General features: G+C 42.3%; 1 protein-coding gene across 4 annotated transcripts in view; it reads left to right on the forward strand.

The window, feature by feature from the left end:
* Positions 1–22,417, forward strand: part of marchf8 (membrane-associated ring finger (C3HC4) 8) — a 91,778-nt gene that overhangs the window by 21,518 nt on the left and 47,843 nt on the right. For all 4 annotated transcript variants that reach the window (XM_082557301.1, XM_082557304.1, XM_082557302.1 and 1 more), the window contains exon 2: positions 5,670–5,871. In XM_082557301.1, the coding sequence (XP_082413427.1) occupies positions 5,776–5,871 (96 nt within the window). In that variant the 5' untranslated portion in view covers positions 5,670–5,775. The remainder of the gene's footprint in view (positions 1–5,669; positions 5,872–22,417) is intronic.

Raw genomic sequence — 22,417 nt, forward strand, 5'->3', positions numbered from 1 at the left:
ACACACAACAGGAAATGGCATGATGTGACATCACATCCAAAGGACTTTATGACAGCTTGATTGACAGAATCAGTTTAGCTTTATTAATCCTAAAATATTCACACTTAGAGCTTTGAACTGAATGTTTAGACATTGTTATATCGCAAACGTGTTTTCCCAGCTGTCTTTCCAACACATCTCTCGCCCCATTAGTGCAACCTCTCTGTCCAACAAAGACCTTAGGTTTGAAACACAATGCCAATTAAAAGCAAAGAGTGCTGTTGGGCTTACTGCAGTTGTTATTTTTGGGATGTATAGTAATGAGCTCGCTGGTGCAGCAGCACTATGTGTTGTGGAGACAGCGGCGAACATTGGTGTTGGGTCATCGGACTGTGCCTCGGAAACATTTGAGCGAGTGACACGGACCATCCTGATTTATCTCATTCCTCCTTCTTGTTTACTTCACATCATAGTTCACAAAATGGCTTTTTTTAAAATTATGGCAAACCTTCGTGGATGAGCTACAGCGTGAGCTTTAATGATTCTTCCCTGTGATAATTCTCTATGGGCTTTACTCGGTCCCTGACCCACACTCATTTACTGCAACTCATTAGCCTCATGCACACAGGTGCAATATGACTCTAAGGGCTTTGTGCCCATCAAAGTGACCTTTGATTCTTCGCTCACACTAGGGAATAAATTATTTACTGTTTTTGCATCCGAGTCCGTTGTCTTTAATGTAATCAAGATTGATGGTGAGGGAAGGGAAAGGACTCAAGAGCTGAAGTTTGGTTAATAAAACCTTTAACATTTAACAACTGCGGTAGCGTAGCAGCTCTGTAAAAAAATGCCATCAGTTGAAGAAATTACGTCCACGTAGACTTGGCGGCCGAAAAACCACCCTGACATCTAAATATGGTTAAGGACACACGGCTTTCTGCAATAGCTTGGTAAATGGTGCACTGAATTGTCGAATATAAATGCGCTTTGTTTTGTTTTCTTCTTCTTCTGGGAGACTCAGCTGCGCTTTTGTGTTTCACAACAAAACAGACTCTTTTATTTTCAGTGGTATGTGAATCAGCAGTTCGCGACAAAGATGAACATCTTTGTATGGCACCGTTTCTTCTCTGCACCCCACTCCCCTCCCCTCCCCCGTTGTGGTATTGAGTTGACCTTGCTACTGTATAAACGCACCACAATGAGCAACCTCTGCAGGGTTGTGTAGAGATGGATGTTACATAAAAGGAAAAACTGGGACAAACTTACAGAAGAGCTTCAGCGTTCCTTGGCATAGTTTCTCAAAGTTTTTGAAACTCTGCTGTTGTGTATTGATGATGGTGAGAGTGGGCGGGCTGCTGCCTAAAGCAAACCCAGACTAGCCCTTTAGCGTTCTGCTCAACCAATTGGTAGAGCACATTTTCAGGCCCTATATCTAACTGAGGCTTTCACTGAACTAGACCTACCTTATTGAGTCTTTTCTACCAATTGGTTTACATCCGTAATGCCCAAAAAAATCCACCAGAAGGCACTGTGAATGTAAACTATTAGCTCTTCTTATCCCTCTCCCAAACAGGAAGTTTCATGTTTAACAAGTACTATATGGATGCTAAACAATTATATGGCTAAAAATCACATGGTCCTGTGGCATGATACCATCCACCTTCAACCACAGTGTGTTTGAGGTCATGGTTTCATATGAAGCCAACAGGGCTGGCACTCTCCACCAGATGAGTGGGGTTTTAAATTGTTCGGCCAAGTTCATCTGGCATCATCCACGACTTGCTGCTGTATCAAGGGGGATCTACATTCTTCAATGCTCCCCTCAGTGAAAAGGAACAGAAGCTACCGCTAAGGGGCCAAAGTTGTAAAAAAGAGTATGCAAACCCATAAAAGAACCTCAGCTCTTCACAAGTTTCAGCTTGGGCCAGAACTTGCACACCTCCTTGGGTGTCAGGGGCATTGGTACTGTATGACCAAACTGCACTGGTGGAGCTTCCCTGATGGCAGACAAAGACCCGATGAAGAAGGGCCATGGAGCCTTTGATTACAGGTCTGATGAAGCTCTGATTGCAATAAAATCGTTTGACACCAAATGTGTCAACCTAAACAATGCCTGTGGGTTCATGCCTCTTTCATCGGTCAAACGGTGGAGCAAAGAGTCCAATGCAAAGATCACCATTCCATGCCAATCACTCATCCTGTATATAATTAGCATATGGGAGGAATTAAGCTTTCTGATATTATATTACACCTGTATAAGACAAGTTATAAGTTACAAGTTAAGGAGATGGCATATTCCACTGTTCGGATACATCCTTGACTTGAATACCTGGTCTACAAGAGGGACTGTGCCCTACTGGACCAGAAACCGATGGCTCTCAAAAGGATTCCACCTGGTTGTGTCTGAACCAAGTTAACAAGCCAGCATCTAGAGTTGGACAACCATGATTCAGCTCTCCAAGACCACAGAATAAATGCTACACCCTAAGACCCCCACGACCAAAACCACAAGCAGATGTGCTTGATTTCCACTGTTTTTATTTTATTTTATTTTATTTTTTTAAACGAAAAATGATTTTGCACAGTAGCATTCAATCAGACGTGGCCTGAATATGAATATTTTTCTCATTTGCAGATTAAAAAAATATGTATTTTGTTGTTTGATATAATAGTTTCCTTTGATGGAATGAAAACCAGCAATGATCACTGGTATGCTACTAGAAATAAACTGTATCCAATGCCCTGAATAGTTTTTGTCATTAATTTGATTATAATTTGGCCCTTTATTTGATTTTTTTTTCGACTGTATTATCTACTGTACTTGTATTTGCATTTCATACTTTTACCATGAAGTGACAGCTCAACCATTTGGTAGAGATCAATATTTTAAAAACTACAGGGTCTATTGAAAAACAAAATTGATTGTGGTTATTACCCACCCAAGTCAATAAGAAATGCAAAAAAAAAATGTTTCCATTGCTTTTTTCTTGGTGTGGACCTCAAAGAGTTAGCTAAGTATTCAGCTGGGTTCAGGTCCTAATAATCATGAGAGTGTAATCGCCTAATCGCTCAGGGCCTCTTTGTGCCATTGGTGAAATATCTGCATTTGTTGTTACTTCACTGATTTCAAAAACAGACGGGCCAAAATGTATATTTAACCCAACAGAAATGTTAAAAATAAACAGTTTATTATGCACCATTATGAAGCTGTAAACAAATTTAAGGCTGTATTATTTAAGCGTTTAGTAATGTGCATAATTTGCAAACAGTTGCACTGATCATTAGGAACAGCCTTGGATGTTTTAAACGAAAGGTTTCCACTGATACAGTTATTGTTTTCAGTGCCTCTGCTTATAAAAATCAATGTATTTATGTATTTTTTCTAGAGCATCTGCAAGGATAAACAATTACACAAGTGATTACGTGTGGAGAAAGAAGGAGTATCTCATAATACTGTCGCAGCACGTTTCCCACAGTAATGACGGCATCAGTGATTCTGAGATTCTAAATATGGTGCAAGATGATCATCTTCGATATAAACCGCCTACATAAGAGGGGAGAAGAAGCAATGAATATGCATGTATTCTCTGCATGTTGAATTAGTGTGCATTGCTATTTTCTGGTAATTTGGTGTATTAACCATTACTGCCTGCATGTTTAAATCAAAATGCTGTGTTATAGCAAGAGGAAAGCAGACATGATGCACACTTTATTGCCATATCAGTGCTGTGTGATATTCATCTATGATGTTATAACAGTCTAAAGGCAAAGAGTGGCTACACTCTGGACCGATTGTGCATTAGGGTGTTCATCCTGGTTTGTGATACTTCTGCACTCTCTACTGCATCCCTGATTCTCCCACTGGGTCTGAGACAAGCCTGCAGTTTGTTTGTTCGTTCACTTAAGAGTAGGTTTTTGTTTTTTTTGTTTGTTTTTGGGTGCCGAGGTGCTTTCTGCTGCCTCTTTATTACACCGCCCTCCCCCACACTGTGTACTGACATCAAGCTGAGACTGCCAGCTGTTGCACAAGAAGCTGATGTGTCTGCTGATGGTGCGTAATCACCTCTCCATCTTGTTGAGTACTTATCAGATACAGTGCGGTGATGAGCTGAAGTGACAGCTCTGGCTGCGATGGTCTGATCGTCTCCTCAGTGAGACTGTGTGGTATTCTCAGTCCGAAGCCCTGAATGAGTGCCGCCACCAACCTCCCCGCTTTTCCCCCTCCTGCACTGGTTTCTGATTACTGCCATTTTACTGACCTCCCATCTGTCCCGCTTGCTTTTTGGTGTCTTAATCCAGTCATTTTCATACTGTGGAGCTTGAGGGTTTGTTTGGCAGGCTGGGCTGCGTGCAAACACACACACAGTCACATATACAGCCTAGTGGTGAGAAGGAGCTGTCAGTGGGAGTACAGATGGCTGCATTAACTGAAGTTAATACGACCCGTGTGTAAAACCTCTTGTGTAACTCCACAGGACAGTCCCACGCTGCTGCCGCTGCTGCTTTCATGACTCTGACTCAATCAGATTGAAAGAGAAACCGACTCGCCACCAGTCACTGCTGCAGAAAGTCTGAATCCAGGTTTCTGGAAAAACAAAAGTGAATTCATGCACGCCCCCGCAGTGATATGGTTTACACTTTGGAAATCACCCCTGTGGTAATATATCTCACTCAGCGCTCGTGCTGTTCAGAGACGGCTCTCTTTTGGAAAGTCGTAGCTGACTGTGCTTTTGGGATTTGAGGAAAGTCTGAAGGTCCTTTAACACTGTACTCCGGGTCAGAAGGGCAGAGGTGATTATGGGGAATGCTTTCGTTTTGTTCTGATTTAAAATCGTAAACTAGTAAAATAAGTTTGATAATAAAACACCAAATACAGCAACATAGATGTCTTTAAAATACACAGATGCCTCATAATAATCACTAAGAATACACTTATGCATACTCAGTTTTGCACATAAATGCAGCATAAATCTACAAAACAAAACCCAAGTCTAAATTTTATGATCAACACATCATCAGCACTTAGTATTTTAGGTTTTCTCAGGTCTCAGCTAACAATAGGGTCTCCACACGGGCCTTTTATCTGCTTGCAACTCAGCAGTGCTCAAATGTGATTGGTGCCTACAACCAAGATTCTTACAGTTGACTAAACTAAACTGAAACATGCAAAAGTCAAAGTAAAATGGGAAAAAAGCTAATTAGAAAATACAAAACTATCATAAACGACTACTTTAACTAAACTAAACCAACAGAGAGCCTCCCGTGTCAAATATCTGCCAGCAAATGCTGCACATTCATATGCAGATATCTGTTGTATCCTTTTTTTCCTTCCTTCTTCCCTTACATCATATGTAACTGAAGCCACATTACCATAAATAAAAAGAGCTAGGTATATTTACACATGAATAGCCAGACTCTAGAGGTTGGCTCTCTAATGCGAAGACTCACACTCGTCAGCATTTGAATTTAATCAACTTAGACTTAAAAAAAAACTTGAAGAATCCCTAAAGAAGTCAATCGAGTAATGAGCAAACCAGGTGAAAACACACTTGAGTGTTTAAAATGCAGCTGTACCACTTCAGGGCTGTCATTTCTTGCTTCTTACTCCACATTTGCATTTCATCTCTCCAGCTGCTCCGACAGAAAACGATGCTCATGTTTAATTTTGATGTAATGTGTGTCCTCCGCAGGGGCGGTGCTGGCAAGGTCTCGTAGTTCAAACCAACATGCCCTTTGCTCTGGCAGCGGGACAGGAAGTGTGTGTGTGAGCGTCCCCCCCCGGTTGGCTCTGCTGGGATGAACATGCCACTGCACCAAATGTCTGTCATCCCCCGTGATGTCACCTCGTCGCGGGTGTCGGGCAGCGGGAAAGCTAAAGACAAGGACAAGCAGGTATGTGAAGAGTTTATGGGATAAACCGGGTCATAAATATGAGGGGCAGGGACACAGCTGACAGATATGGGACGGTTGTTATCTGTAGTTTTTGTTCCCTGGACGAATGCAGAAAGATCTAATTCAACACACCTTTGATATTTGCTGCCCAAAATCTGGACAAGTCCCTAACAAGGCCTGTAAGTGGGTGGGGGGGGGGAATGACTTGTTTCACCAGAAAGCCAAACTTTCCTTTTTTATGATCAGGAGACAAAACTCTAAAGTGGCTGTTAGGAGTTATGAGTCAGTCTGGAGTGATAGAGGAAGTAACGGTGCTGTTTGTTTTCAGTTTCCCGTTGACAGTCACATCTCCCCCCCTTGTTACAAACCCAAGCCTAGCCCTTAAATTTTTATGACTCAAACCATTTTCTCAAAACTTTGTTAAATATCACCAAACCTCAGCATCGGCACTGTCGTCATAAACGTCTTAATGTGCAGTGCTGTTTCGTAGGTTCATTACTCCTCAGCCTCTGAGAGCCACACATCTCTTCAAAAAGTCTGCTTTTTATTTTTTTACACTGTGGGGGAAAAAAATAGTTCCCTCACATTTTCCCAGAGCAAACAAAGCCTCGGTTATATTGTTGCAGCTTTTGTTTTGTAGTCGTTCCCAAAGCCTGAGTCGAGTGTTTCTGTTTAATGCCACTTTAAGTTATACTGTATTTACTGTCACTCAAACACCCACAGGAAGAAAATTCTCCAGATGGCTTAAAACGTAATTATTCTAACCCCTTTTCCTTTTTTCCCCCATTTTTACTGCGTCATTGCTTCAAACTGGGCTCGACAGGGTGGAAATGTTGTAAAACAACTTAGTGAAATGCCTCGGAGGAAGATTGGTAGAAATGTCAGCTTGAGCCCAGACAAAAGCAAAACGGTTTTAATTCTGTGTGACGAGAGCGGAAGATAAAATGTGCGAAGGTGGGAAGTAGAGAACGTTATCCCAGGTGTCCTGTCAGAGAAACAATCAGAAAGTTAAATTTTTTTTTAATGGCGGGGCGGCAATCTAAGCACAGAAACGTAAATTCTTCATTACATTTCCCTCACAAACAAATTATTTCTGCTGCCTGTGGGTTGAACTGAGATTTGTCATCTGATGTCAAAGCGCGGGCTGCTTTTTTCCATTTGTGCCTGAAACCACCTTTAGGCCATCCGGTTTTGCAGTTTAAGGTGCTGCAGCACATGCAGGATTTATTCTTTATTCTTTGTGTTTGCGAATTGTTCGCCGTTTGGTTTTTTTGCAAAATAATTGAGTCGAATCACCAACTCTGAACACTTTTATCTTTTTATATTTTGCTGCTTTTAATCTGAATTTTTAATAGTCAAGGAGATTTTAACCACAGATTTCTAATCTGAAAACGCAAAGATTTGTGAAAATATGAGCTTCAGAGACGACGATTAGTGTCTGCCTGATTTTAAGGTTCTGACTAAATATTAGTCTTTGTGCTTTTTGAAGCATCGGGGTTCTTTTTAAATTAGGCTTTTCATCGTGTTTATCAGTAATAAAAAAGAAAACCAGCAGTACAGCTGTGGCCACATTCAGTCTTGCACGGACTTTATCTTTCTTCTGCTACTTTTTCTCCGCGTACTTCAGCATTTATCAAACAGCACACTGAAGTGCTCTCAGCACGAGAACAAAGCGAGGCGCTACGACGATATGTGGGTGACCCTCTCTTTCTCCTCACCCTCTTTTAGAGCTTCACCAACTGCAGCAGCGCAGGTGTTCCCAACAGGTTTCCTGTATTTTTTTTCCCTGCATGCACACACATATTACTGACTGATCCAGTGATGCGCCCGGTCTGTATTGGTTATGAAACTTAAGAGTCATTGCAGAAGTGAAAGTGAACTGAAATTAACTGAGACTATTTGACATCATCCTGTTGTTTAGGCAGGAAACGTGTTTTGGAGCTTGGAAACCTTTTTTGCAGGATCCATGTGAAACAGGATTGAAGGGTTTAAATCTGAGAGCAGTTGTAGGAAGGTTGCTTCAGTCTGTTGGGAATAAAAGTGAAACCTTAAGCTTTATGCTGTCTGGGTGGCGGTGTTTGGTTTCCCTACCGCAATGTTTGCTAACAGTGTAAAGGTCCAAGCTTTGTCTCTGCTTAGCCTCTCACTCTGTTTCTCTCTATCAGTCTCTGAGTGTCTGTGTCCTGCTGGCTGAGCTTCCTTGTCTTTCTTTCTTTTCTTTTTTTTTCCTTTTTTTACCTCCTTGAGGAATAACTGGATAAACAGTAACGATTCCAGTCCTCCCCATGGAGCCATCAGCAGAGAGGAAAAAGGAGAAAATGAGTGTAGGACAAGAGAAAAGGGGGGAAACAGCAAGCGTTTACTGTGAATGCTGATGAGCTTGAGGGTCCTGGAGGTGTGTGCGTGTGCCCGGACTTTAGTCACAGAGCGCAGACCCATCTGGCCCTCTCAGACAACACAACTGGTCTTTTAGTGCCTCGAGGAAAAAGAAAACGCACAACTTTCCTCTGCTTAGGATTCAGAGTTAGTCAGCTGCTCCTTCGGAGAGCAACACATCTAGTAACTGTTGCTGGCCCCTCTTCGGCCTCGTTCCTCCAGCTCCGCTCAAGCTCGTCTTCTTCGAAATTCTCTTTGGCGGTGTGCTCGCGGGCGCTTTGTCTACGCGCTCGAGTCCTTCACTTGAGAATTCATGTTTGGGAAGATAATTTGAGGTTTAAAAATATTTTAATAAGAGCATCAAACGACTTACGGAAGTTTTATTACTTGGAGGGGTGGGTGAAAGAAAGTTCTCAGCCTTTGCAAAAAAAACGGTCAGATTTGTTTGAGTCTGGGGGTTTTGATAAGCTCCGCAGCAAATGGATTATTCATGAGATGACAATAAAGTAAAGCTCTGGAATATGTTGCCAGGTAAGGATGGAGAAAAGCAAACCGACTCGGCTATTTGTGATGTGGGGAATGTATACTTAGCTATCTGTGTTTGCTTGCTAATTATCGTGGCTCCATCTGCAGGGTGACTTGCTGCCTGTTTATATTGTATAGAAAATCACAACATCATGCCGCATGAACAGAGAAGGAAAGCCTCAGGAGGTGCAGCTGTGTCTCTAATTGTCATACTTGATAATAATGCAGACATATGGGATCTCAATAACACTAGTATTATATTCAGTGGCTTCTGTGACTGTGCATACACCGAACACTGTGATACCCGATACCTGCCCTTTTTGATGCCGCATTTATTTTTTATGAAAGCACAGAGAGCGCTGGAGGCTTTTTCCTTCAATAAGTGTGTGCCGGAGTCAAGGACAGAGGGGACTGTTTCTCCTCTGATGTTTGGCGGTTTGATAACAGCTGCCGCCGTGGCGCTCCTGGGCACTGATGGAGCCTTGTCGGGCTTTGTAGACCAAGATCAAACACTGACCACCGCGGCAAAAACTTAACACTCAGACGTCAAACATCTGCACCTGGTTTGGGAACAGCACCAAGCAGGACAGACGAGATCTGCAAAGGGTGGTGCGCTCGGCAGAACGCATCATTCAATCAGAGCTCCCTGACCTGCTGTCCATCTACACCAAGCGGTGCAAGTCCAAAGCTAGGAAGATTATGATGGACCTCTCCCATCCCAACAATGGACTCTTCTCACTGTTGAGGTCTGGGAAGCGCTTCCGCTCCCTTAAGGCCAAAACAGAGAGAATGAGGAGGAGCTTCTTCCCCCAGGCTATTCGGGCCCTGAACCAGGTGTAGGACTGGACTCTCCCAAACACGTCGCTATAAGACTGGATTCTCACACACGTCACCACACGCACCACCACACATTTCCTATAATCCTATAATTCCTATAATTTATAATCCTTATCTTTATAATCTCTTCTGCTATTTGCACATTCTTTACTGTAAATTCCTAAGTTTATTTGTAAATTTTTGTAGTAAATTGTAAATATTGTAAAACTTTTCTTCTGTCATTTAATGGTCGGGCATTGTACAGCTACAAGCATTTCACCCCCATGTCATACTGTGTATGGTTGTGTGTGTGTGACAAATAAAATTTGAATTTGAATTTGAATTTGAACAAAGCCTCCGGGATAGACTGGGACCATTTAATGTGTCTGTCTTTGCTGTCATAATGAAGCAGTTGTTGTTGTTGTTGTTGCTGTAGCAGAAATTGGTTTTGTTCCTCAGGTTTAATGCCGTTTGTCCGCTGGTTCATACATTATTTTGGATGTGTTCCACAGTATTTTAAATAAAGAAAAAAGATCACTAGCATGACAAAAATGAAGCACATCCCTACATTTATCACACTTTCATGTGCAGATTTGATGCCACAGAGAATGATAGGAGCAACTTGTCTTATTTAAATATCTAAAACTGAGTTTCTGTATATCTCTTTGCAAATGAAGTGTGTGTGTGGGGGGGGGGCTGCTATCGTGGCACGATCTAAAGGCTTCTTTAAAGGCTTCAAGGGAAAAAAAGGTTGAGGGTGTGTTTCAGTCTGGCAGGGGATTTAAATCATTTCACTCTAAGGAAAATTATCTACAAGTGGTGTAGATTTCTGCCATCTGCCAGTTTGTTTGGGGCTTGCCTCTAGAGCGAAAATGTTAGTGTCAAGATGCTTATATCAACAGTCAGATAGATGCGGGTCAAATGTAATGCTTACATTTTCAAAAAGAGCAGAGCAAATAGACAGACATCTGTCCATCTGCTGATGAACACATAATGGCTTTTTAATGCATGTATGCTGGTCTTGTGCAGAACCCGTATACGAGTCTGTGGCTACTCTTCTTGCACTATTGTTAGTCCATCAGTCAGCCACCGCGAAAAGCAAACCTACAAAGAGCTGAAGTGAAACAAAGTGTCCAATACAGACACTGTCTGCTTTTCATTATAACCCTACTTTTGGTTTGTGGTGCTTCCTCCATTTGCGGTGACCTACAGTATACGGGGGGGGGGGGGGGGGGGGTTGAGGGATGCACAGATTGTATACTTTTCTAAATAAGCTCTGCATAAGCACAAAACTATTCAAATGGACACAAATATTTGGGCGTAATGAATTCATTTTCACCAAATGTTTCCAATTACAAGTAAGATTTGACAAAATGAGTATTTACGATTACATTTTAGGGGATTTCTTAACATTGCAAATGATTTATTTCATTAAAATGTTTATTAGAATCCACTTATAACTTAATTATTGTCAAAGAACATCATTATGGAAAAGTTGGATGACTGGTGGTATTAGTAGCCCTAAAATAAAGAAGGTAAAAAAAGGGAGCCGATCACTGCGTGGATTTCAAAACTGACCTCACAGTTGGCTAAAAAGTTTATCACCTTGTCCTCTTCACCACACCTGCAGCATCTCTCTCACCCGTCATCCACTCTGCTCCACCTCAGTTGGCTGCCCTGCACCACCTCGTCAGTCAAATCCGGAGCACAGCAGCCGATTTGGCTGATTTCACTCTTTATTTGCTTGGATTATTTCACCACACTCTGGGCTCTCTGCTTAGTTCAGCTACAGTGCCCCCACTGCTCTTCACAGCCAGCAGCCCACATGTCCACTCACACACTCTGCCAACCATGAACCATTCAGCCCTGCAGTCATTTATTTTTATTTTTTTAAATCTAACTACAGTCTTCTGTGTGTTTATGTATCAGTCACATCTACCTCCGGTAGATTCTACTGTTTAAATCCAATTCTAAAAAGTTGCGAGGAGACTTGAAACTAATAATATCCTCAAACATCTTGTAACTGAAAGACTGTTGCATTGAAGAGCGGTCAGAAATTTCAGCAAACCAATGAGGAAAATGCGTACAAGAAGTAATTTCTCCAAAAGTCATAAATTATCAAATTTTGTCTTGTGTTTTGCTCCAGTTTCCTTTTCCACAGAACAATTTAATTTTGTTTATTCCTGAACAGGACGGGATGTACTTACTGCTTCACGTAACTTTGTTAGTGGTTGAAGCATTTCAGCTGACATGGCAGACAGACTTGTTTACGCCCAGCACTACTATATCTGTTAGACATTTCCAAAGGAAAAAAAATACTGTTCAATGAAATTCTACAAATGCATTTTTTAAAAAAATGAAAATGTGTTTTTCAACCCAGAGGCAGAGAAACATATTCCAAACATTTGGTAGATCCGACTGTCCAAATCAGTCCCCTCCAGATTGCCGTGCCCCGGGGCTTACAAATGGAAATACCATGATATTTGCCCGTAAAGCCTTTGGGCTGGGAAAACTCGGCGTGAAATGCTGCATTATCAGGAAAAGGAAATGTTTACATGTTGTGTGACTCGACTGTTAGGAGTAAAGCCGATGCGGTCACATCTAGTTGGACACAGCTTTGGTCAAGTAGGAGAGTGTGACTGCTTAAATGAGCATTTCAAGGGCAAAGGCACATTTTTAAAATTAATGTAATTTACCGTAATTGTGTTTTATCTTTGATGTATCTCTAACCAACCATGTGCACCTACACTCTGCATATGTAACACAAATACAAACGTGTGCACATCATTTCTCTGCTTGCCTATCTTACTTGCGCACATCATCCTGGTGTAGATGTTCTGAGGCCAAACTGGTGCCCTTGCCTGTGCATAAAGCAGGATCTGGGGAGAGAAGATAACACACAGGCAAATGGCATTCTCTCTATTCTGGCAGCAGTTTTCATAAAGGTATGAATGTTATGTGTCAGCAAACTAACCTACTTTACATATAACGCTGGAGGAATTCAAGAAACACTGCATCCTACCTTTAGCCTCATACAAAATGTGACTGATGGAAACTGAAAGGTGTGAGTAAGACTAGGAAGTGTTACACCCATAAGGCTGTAATTAACTTTGTCATTTAGCACTTTTATATTAAAAAATAAAGACTTTTCAGGACAAACTTGGAGGATTTCCTATCCACGCTGTATTTGCAGTTTTCTGTAAAGCTCTTCTCTCTATATTTGATTCGGTCTTACTAGAAGTGCTTTTGAGGACGTGCGCTCCGGATGCAGGTACACGCGGCGGCAGCTGGTGTTGTTGTTCTCTCCAGTCTGTGCAGGTCTTGCAGGGGTCTCCCAAAGGCCCCCGGCTGCACGGAGCCACTTGAGGCCGAAGTGTTAAAAAACGTAATTAAATGTGGAAGAGTCGACATGACGGCAGCGCCTTTGAGGGCCTTGACTGCTGTGAGAAAGGACTTTGCTTCACCTTGTTAAAGATTTAATTTCATTAGCCCCTATGATGGCTCCATGGGTGATTTTGCTCTCTTTTGGTAGCCTCAACAGTCTGTGCTATATTAAGTTTTATATATGTGATTACAGCCGACCCGTAGCAGAAGAAAATAGACTTCAAGAGAAATGGCAGGAAATAATTACAGTCCCCCGAGCTGCTGTGTGTGCTAGTAGACATGGCATAATATGCACCACTAAAACAGAAGAGATTTTTCTTTGTCTCCGGTGTTAGGGTGAGCGTTTCAGAAGGGCAGCTATTAGAGGAAAAAGTGGTTAAGGGGACACAATCTCTTCTAATTATCCCATGCCTCATTGCCTTCCACCACCCGTAGTCTCTCACACACCCCATATAGGCACGGTTTCAAAGCTCGAAATTAACACTTTGCTACAAAAAAGGGGCAATCAGTCAGTAAATGTATGTATACATTAAGCTGCACTTACACTGGGAGTCCTCTTAGGAACAACATAATTTCATGATATCGTAATTTGCATATTCTGTGGGATGTTCTCTATCCTAAGTGGACAGATGTATAGCTATTAACCTAGTCACCTGTGGAAATTTGTTCAGCCCGTCACTCACCGCAGGGACAGAAAATCCACCTAGTCCGAAGGGGAGGGGAAAAAACTCTCAGCTGCAAATTAGACACTTTGCTGGAATAAATTTTAGGGAACCAATTTAATTTTTGCACCTTGATACAAAGGTGCTTCCCCCCCCCCTCAGATTTTTCAATATCTCTGTTGAAGAAATGACTGTGGTTTGCAGTGCAGAGCAGCACAACTGAAGAGCCAGCAGATAAGCAGAGACAGACAAAGATGAATAAAAAAACAAAACACAGATAAAATTATTTCCAGGAGGGAGTCATGAAATCACCACATGAAAGGCTCAATCCGCTGGTCCCCCTTCCCCCTTTGAGATGCTGCTGCCTCCTCGGCCTGTGCTCTGTTTCCCATCCGGGCCCTTCTGTTGCGTCTGAGGACGCCGTTAATTGTCTGTGACATGCTGACTTGACTCTCCTGACTCGAACAGCCCCCAAACACTCAGCCAACACCGCCAGCCAGATCAATGGTGGAAGCTCTCTGAGCTCTCCCACAGTAAACAAATTCATCTTCTTTGGGAGACACTGCAGATGTTTCTATCGCTGCAGCGTGACGTCTGGCACGCAATCGCTTCCTGATGTATGCTATTCATGTGGGGCGTCGTACCCCAGGTGTGTAATGAAAGTCTCACAGGACTCTCAGTTCTGTCACAATGTGGTGGACACACAGGTGTATAATAAGTCTCTTGTGAGCAGAAAGAAAGATATAGTGGGCAGAAATACTTTCTTTTCTTGGTAAGATGGTAATCGGATTCCCAGTGGTCGGTCCGTCAGAGGGGAGGTTTATTTCATGAACTCCCGTAGGCACGAATGCACAATAGACTCGTACTACCAAGGCTTCATTTTCTTTCAGTACCCGAGTCCCTAAATGCCTTCATCTGTACTTCTCAACACTTCCCCTCTGCGTCCTGTCTCCTTCCATCTCTTTTTCAATCATCTCAAGGTTTTATCCATGACCACACTGTGAACTCTTTCCTGCTGTTGTCTAGGGAGCCACAGTTATGAACTATATTTAGCCATAGTGTACACATAATGCAGTTCACTTCCAGTGCAATATAATTTTATTTAATTTTTATTTGAATTAAAGCTCAGCTAAAGGGCATCACTGATCTATTTTTCCCCATCGAAAGCTCTTTATTTTTCTCATCCACACCGCTCCACGCTTGCGGTAGCAGCACTCCAGGGGAGCCTGACCCACAGGTTCACCACCTCCGTCAGCCACCTGCCAGTGTATTTGTTTTTTTTGTCTGTGTATGTCATGAAAAGCATCTGTTATTGGAGAAAGAACTGTTTTTTTACCCCAACCATGAGGTCATTGCCTTTGTTTTTGAGTGAAATTGCTGACCATTGGGTGGATTGACATTAAATATGATACAGACATTTACGTGCACTTTAGTATGAATGGAGTAACTTGTCCTCTCATTGGGCATCGCCATCTGAATCTAGTGTATATGTAATAATCCCTCATAGCTGAGCTGAAGCAGACAGTCGTTTCCCCTGAGTGATTTATTTTGTCTCCATTTTGTTACACTTAAATTTAATATAATGTCATTTTATTAATAGGACTGATGCTCATAACCATTAAAGTGTCTCCAAAGTTGCAGAAACCAGAGTTACGCCCTTTAACATGTTTAATACTGGTACACTGTGCCTGCAGACTGACAGGACTTTGTTTGTCTCCACTTTACTGAGAGCCTTAAATGGCACATTCAATGGTCACTTTGATGACAAGTTTGAGGATGGAACAAAATAAGACCGCTTAAATATGGTTGTTTATACTTTAGACACGAGAGCCATCCAAAGACTGGAGACTCTAATTGGTATGTTTGGAGTCAGTTCGAGAGCCGGATTTAGACACCTTTTAATTTAATGATATCATCCACAGTTGACTGGGAGTCATTTCAGAAAATAAGCACATTGCAGCATGTCGGCAAACAGTGCATCTGAAATCTGTGCAGGCTGTAACTTAATAGAACAACAGCTACTTTTGTACTGCAACATGCAGGGTGGTGGTTCACAGCTGTTTTCATTAAAAGTGAATTGAAAAGGCGCGGAGGAAGAAAACAAAGACTATATTAAGTCTGTACCGATTACTGAAGCAAAATCACAGGTTTGTTTCCTTTTTCTGACATGCCCGACGGAGCTCGGAGAGTAACAAGTCTATTCAGGTTCTGTGCTTTTGCTCAGCGCGTTTATATGAAAGAAGTTTGTAGTTTATTTAATTTTTTTAAAGTTACATTGGAAGCAGATTTCTCCCCCTTTTAACGACTCACTGTGTATTAGTGAAACAATCACCTATAACTAAAATCATTGTGTTCTTATTGGCTTTGAATGAACCCTTTATATCTCCATAAGGATTCTGTCCCCATCATAGAAGCTGGCCCGCTCCACCAGGTTTTTAAAATGCGAGGTTTTTTATAGTGGCGTGACAGAAAACTGCATATTCTTCAACAACATAAGAATGGGAGGGGTGCTGCTGGATGACTTCAGCTGGTGGTAGCAGCAGCCTCACGCAAGTTGCCACTAAATCCTGCACAGGCTCCTGCAAGTGGACACAGTACAGTTGTGTAATGTGTAAATTTATTGATGTTCAGGGGTGTTGTGGTGGGTGGGTGAAGTTGGACTCACTATCCAGGACGCTAACGGCAGCAAGGAGCCTTGCAAGCCTGGTTTCTCTAGAATATTATCTAGCACAACATGTGACAGCAATCATTTGTATCTATAGTAGTTTGGACTGAAAGCTTAGCCATACTGAACATCAAGTAGCTTTAAGCTTTACCGTATGTTGGACCAGCTGTGAGGTAAGAAAGTCGTTTTAGAGGAAGCTGGTACAGTTTCTTTTTAGGCTGATGAAATATTTTTAAAACCCACAACAGCACAAACATATAGCGCATTTTAACATATTGAGTTTAGGGCTGGGCAACTAAGGTGCTCTCATTCTAGTTTCACATAACACGAGTAGGATAGAAAAACAACTCAATAGAATCTCAGTGAAGTTCAAGTTTTTTGAAAATCCTGTGAAGTCGAAAACTGACAAAGGACGCCATCTAGGATTTTAAAATTACCATACCGTACCATAGGTGTGTCTATTCGAGGGCTGAGGGGTAGTCGGTATTTTTTTACATTTTATTTATGTTATGGGAGTCGTACCTACTTAAATAAGAATTAAGAAAATAATGCACCCTTAAGCTTGATGCAGAACTCATTTTCTTGTAAAACTAAAGCAAGCTTCACAATGAGGGTTGAAATGATTCTAAAACTGTTATACATAAGTTAAAACTTGAATCAATTATAGAAATTCTCTTTTCACTCCAAATGATCATCCTCAGGATGTATTATTGCCCACCTGTTTGTTACATTTTATAAATCTGTGAAGTCATTTATGTTACGTTGCCATATAATTTCCAAAGAAAACCATATCTTTGAGTCTCATGATGAACAGATGAGTGGAAGTCTGTCAGGCTTTTTCACCATGGGCATTTAAATCATCTGCTGAGTTTCCCTATTATGTTTTACTGCAGGGGGCTGTGCTATTATGCTACAAAAAAGCGAGGGAGAAAACATCCGCAAACACTTCCCTTAGGTGGAGTGGAAACCAGATGTTTGTTGCTTAGAAGTCTCAACAGCACATTTTCTTTCATTTTCAGCAGCCAAGCACAAAATATCTCAACATGTCACACGGCTTGTTTCGAGAGAGGAACTCTGTCTACAAGTGTTTTACTTGTAGACGATTTTATGTAAATTATGTATAGTTTGAGACGAATGTTATTCTTTGACCCTGTGAAGTGAATATGCTTGTGCGCCGCTAGACTACTTCAAGACAAGAGAGTAACCGATGAAGATAACGGGCAGTGCGAGACGTAATGACATGTAGCACGGGTCGTACGCTACTCTTGATCCCATGAAATTGTGTGCACAGTGCTCCTCTTCTCTCTCCTTAGCCTTTGGATGGTGCTGCTGCATGAATGCACTAGCACCCGGTGTCCAGATGAGGTTTTCAGTGAGTACTGCAGAGTGCAGAGGACTGCGGCCTCACATTAACATTCACCTCCATCTACCGAGAGGAGAAATGAGTAAAGGTAGAGTGCGCCGCGCAATCACGGTGAGAGGGGCCAGGTGAGAGTATAAAGAGATAAGGTGAAAAAGAGCACAATTTTGGTCTGTTGTAAACAGCGTGAAGGAAGCGAGAGCCTGTCGTTGCCGTAGAAACGGAGCAAAGACTGAATAAGAGTAGTATCAGCAGGAGTGAAGCAGCACGGGCAGAACGTGGAGAAATAGTTTGCCGTTTGCCACAGACATGCCTCAGCTCTGCTTCTGTCGGAGCTGTCAAAAGCCGTGTGTGCTAGGAGAGCGCCGTGCTTTCCCACTTACTTCAATGAGTATTCAGGCAGCGCACCCGATACATCCACCCTCTATACTAGTGTCCCCTGTTGCCGATCTGAAGAGCAGCCAAAACCAGAAAGAATGTCTTTCCCGTGAAATCGAGGTGAAGCCTATTTGTAAGAGCAGGAGCTGTGGATAGTTGCTGTCAGTCCTCTGTCACTGTGATTGATGCGTTTATTTCAACTCACGGCACCTTCCGCACAGGCCAGGTGGCTGCTCCCTCGCCTGGGGTCACGCTGCCAGGGCTGACAGCAATCAGGTGGCGTCTTTTCAATCCTTGCATGAACGAACGCATTTCTTTCCTCTCCTTCCGTCCTATCTCTTTCAGGGCCGTGGCCTCCCTCAGGCTCGCTAATAGATTACAATGGTGCTGTATGTGAAACACGAAAATCTCAGGGTACAGAGACAAGACAAACATGGGGGAAGAGAATATGTCATCACCATAGAAACAACCTGGCAAGGACATTGGCGAGCTGCTACCTGAAACTCTTTGGTTTTGTCTTTTTATCTTGCATCGCGTTGAACTTTCTCTAAGCTGCTTTTATCCAATTTATAGTTGGCGCTCTTAAATGACACATAAAAGCTCTGCTGCTGCACATGCACTGGAACAGTAATGTGCGGGAAAGTTTTTGTAAAGACTTGTGTACTTTAGGCAATCACTGCTTACTTCTTTGTTGACTGCTAGTCCCTGGCAGCAGCAGTACAGGGATCCTTATGTGAGTGAGTGATGTTCAACAAGCAAACTGACAGTCAGCTTTGATGAGGAGGGGCAATGGTAAGTAATGTAATGGGGGAAACTCATATGGGATGTGTACAGCCAAAGAATAAAAGGCTCTGCCGCATCTACAGGACATCAGTGATATTTGTAAGGTGAGGTGTCTGTGCAGAGCCCAAACTAACAGGCAGTACCCACTGAAGCCACAGCTTGTTGTTTATTTATATTATTCAGTCATTTATATGCTTCTCACGCAACCACAGACACCCAGAAGTAAAGAGAAAATCTGCAGTTTTGTTATGCAGCAATGTCTTGCAATATGACTAAATTACGAGACGGCAAAAGTCTTGAGTGTGCGACTTTTCATTTTTGTTTGCTTGTTTTTAACGGGGTTTTTTTTGTTGTTGTTGGATTTGTCAGAAACCATCGAACAGATTCTGCTGCATTTCAGGCTGTGCACGGTGAATCCAGGAAGTGAGCTGATCTGGGCACGGCTAAATGTTTTTTCCTCTTGGATTGGCAAAAAACCTGTTGAGCTCGTCCTGAAAATATTATCTTTGGTCATCTGTGCTATGTGACTTGCACAAAGCCCAACTACAAAAGTGAAATTTGAAGCCCATGCGCCGTCATGTACAAAGAGATCTCAGGACAGCAAGGACAATGGTGTGTTATTAGCTGATGGATGGGGATTTGCTGGATTGCTCCTGTTGACCACTCAAAATACACTGAGTTCCAAAAAAAAGGTAAAGCCAGCTGCCAATCACCCGGAAGAGGTAAATAACTGGTGAACAAACAGCAGGAATGCTGAATGCAAAGAATATAAATGGTGTTTTTATAAAAATTTTATCACTGCTTCTCCCTGGAGTTTCACATAAATCCATTATAAAATTTTACATACCTGAAATCTGGAAAACAAGTGCATTTAAGCATAAAGTAAGGATTATTGCTCACCGATTGACTGCAAACCACACTAAAAGTCATTTTGTGATGTCACTGTGTAACACTCCTGAGGTCAGGTCTGCAATTAAGGGCAAGCTTATGATGGAACAAGCCAAGGAGAGATGCTTTAAAAGCCAAAGCATGTCATCAGGAAGAAAGCGTGTAATCATTTCAGGTGGAAATGCTGCTTTTTCCCACAAAATATTTGCTTGCACTTGTCTTTGCACAGGCAGAGAGCTGACCAGACAAATATTGATAGGGCGGAGTGGGACGGGAGAAGTGATTGAAAGGAGGTTTGAGTAAACGGAGAGCTGCTGGAAAAATGCAGAAAGAAAAAAAACATAGAAGAGGATGGGGAACGGCGAAATGTGTTTCAGATGCCAGCCGTGGGAGATGGAAATGCAGAAAAAGCGAAGGTTGGAGTGTGGGCCGGCTGGGAGCGATGGGATTTTGACTTCATGCTTATCACTTCAAAAGACAGCCTGTAAAAGGCAGTCTGCTCCTCTGCAAGCCTCGCTCCATCTTTCTCTGTGTCTCTCTCCTCCTAACCCGAGGTGAAGTGGATCATTTCTGGCCTAATAGTTATGGTTTGATTTGCTGTGCAGTTTTCATTCTCTGAGACAACCTCTGTCCTGGGGAGGCTGCTCATTCAGTGGCTCGTGTAAGCCTCGGCTCTACACTCTCCTACTTAATGTGAGCAGCAGCGGTCACGGAGTGCAACATTTTTGGAGTGTGACATTGTTACTTTAACAGTTCAAGCAGCCCCCCGGGGGGTGAAAGGAGGGGGGGGGGGGGGCGGGGGGAGGTTGAGCCGCTCAGATCTGTGCTATGTAAACACAACACTGTTGTTTTTAAAATACGGCTGCGCTTTCTTTCGTGCAATGATACTCCTCTCAGCCGTTTTTGTCATCCTTGTGCTGTCTCGTACTGTCATAAAAATGATCTGAAACAAGTCACAACAGCTTGCGGCGGGCCCGTCGTGACATCCTTACAGATGTGTCACGAGAAAGTGAACAATCCTGAGCGATACCGTAAGGAGATTGGCCCATATGGAGCCGAAACCGAGCAATGCGTAGATGAGCAGCGGGCTAGTTGGAATGCGAAGCCAGCGCTTCGCTGTCAATCAAGGACCGCGACAGATGCGTCGGACACGACGATGAGGTAGACAGATGTGAAGGCTGTGTTTAGCCTCAGTCGAGACAGCTGAGGCGTCAGCCAGGGTTGGGTTGGGGATGTTTTAGATTTCAACAGAGGAGCATAATAAGTTTGGCCTTCTTACATTGTAGCAGCAGTCAGTGTGAAAATTGGACTGTCACATCTCATATGTCTTGTAGGGAAGTTGGCACCAGTTCTGTAATTATGTTGAAATATCTGATTGGCTTTGCTTTGCACTGCGCATACTGGTCATATTATGGTGAGGTTATGTGTAATTTTCCTGTTAGTTTTGCTCCACAAATGACTTAATTTGCCAACAATTGTAGGGAAATTAGTAACAATGTTTGGTTGCTACACTTTCAATTAATTGAATCCAAACAAACACGGCGATATAATGTGCTGCTTTTGAAGTAGCCACACAACAGGTCAAATTAAAATGAAAGATTCACTTGAATAATAATAATATTCACTCTAGTACAAAGCACACTTGCTGGCCATTACAATAATTTGTCTTCTATGACAAGATAATGCAAAAAGCACCTGGCTGGTTGTCAGTAAAGCTTAGTGAAGAGGCCGAAAAGTCTGTGTACTGGCACTGAGATCAAAGTCATTGGTGTTTCCAATAAACTGCCATTGTACATGGTAAATGGACTGGTTCTTATACAGTGCTTTTTTGCTCTACTTGAGTCTTCCCAGCTCTTTTTCTCATTCATCTAAGAATCTAAGTGCTTTCTATCAAAAATTCACACACAGATGAACGCCCTGTGAGCTAGTCGGGGTTCACACTGCAGACTGGAGCAGTTAGGGACTGAACCACCAACCTTCCAATTAGTAGATGACCTGCTCATCCTCCTGAGCCACAGTGAATGATTAGGCCCAAAAATGTTGTAGTCAAATTCAGTAACCCCTTTAATCATGGCTGAAGTAATAATATGTAACTGAATTTAAATATTTCCAGAACTGTGAGCTTTAAAAAGAGAAATAATTTAGCGAGGCTATGTTTGGATGGATGTTGGTGATTGTTGTTGTCGTGTTTTAATTGAGCAGTTCTGCCAAAGAAATTTCAGTCTACTTTAAACTAAACCGACTGATGTTTGTCTCCAATGTCTTTCGAACCCCAATAATTTGTGCCAATTAACACGGATCTTTCCAAGAAAGTGTCATTTTTACCATGACTGGTGTTACCAATCAGACCCCAAGAGAAGTGCTGTAAAGGTATGGTCAGCAGGGGGCAGTAGAGCAAACAGTGTATTATCCTCCTGCCCTTGAAAGACCAGGCCATTTGAACCTGAAAATGCTTCCTGATGCAACGCCTGTAGCAGTTTTTACGTAAAACTAGGAGATGTTTGATTCGCTTCTTCTACTCATCGTTCACACTTTGTGGAGTTTTGGACCTAATGACTTCATTTTCCTCTTTAGCACTGAGCTTGACTCTAACCACGAACAATTCTGGTCTTTTTCTTTGTCATTACAGGCTGTTATAGCTTCTAATTTTTAAAATAGCTTAATTTCCTAGTTTTGCCTTGTGGTTTAGATTTCCAGCTTTCAAGTTTG

Source organism: Aulonocara stuartgranti (genome assembly GCF_965226115.1).
Source record: "Aulonocara stuartgranti genome assembly, chromosome: 13".
NCBI lineage: Eukaryota > Metazoa > Chordata > Actinopteri > Cichliformes > Cichlidae > Aulonocara > Aulonocara stuartgranti.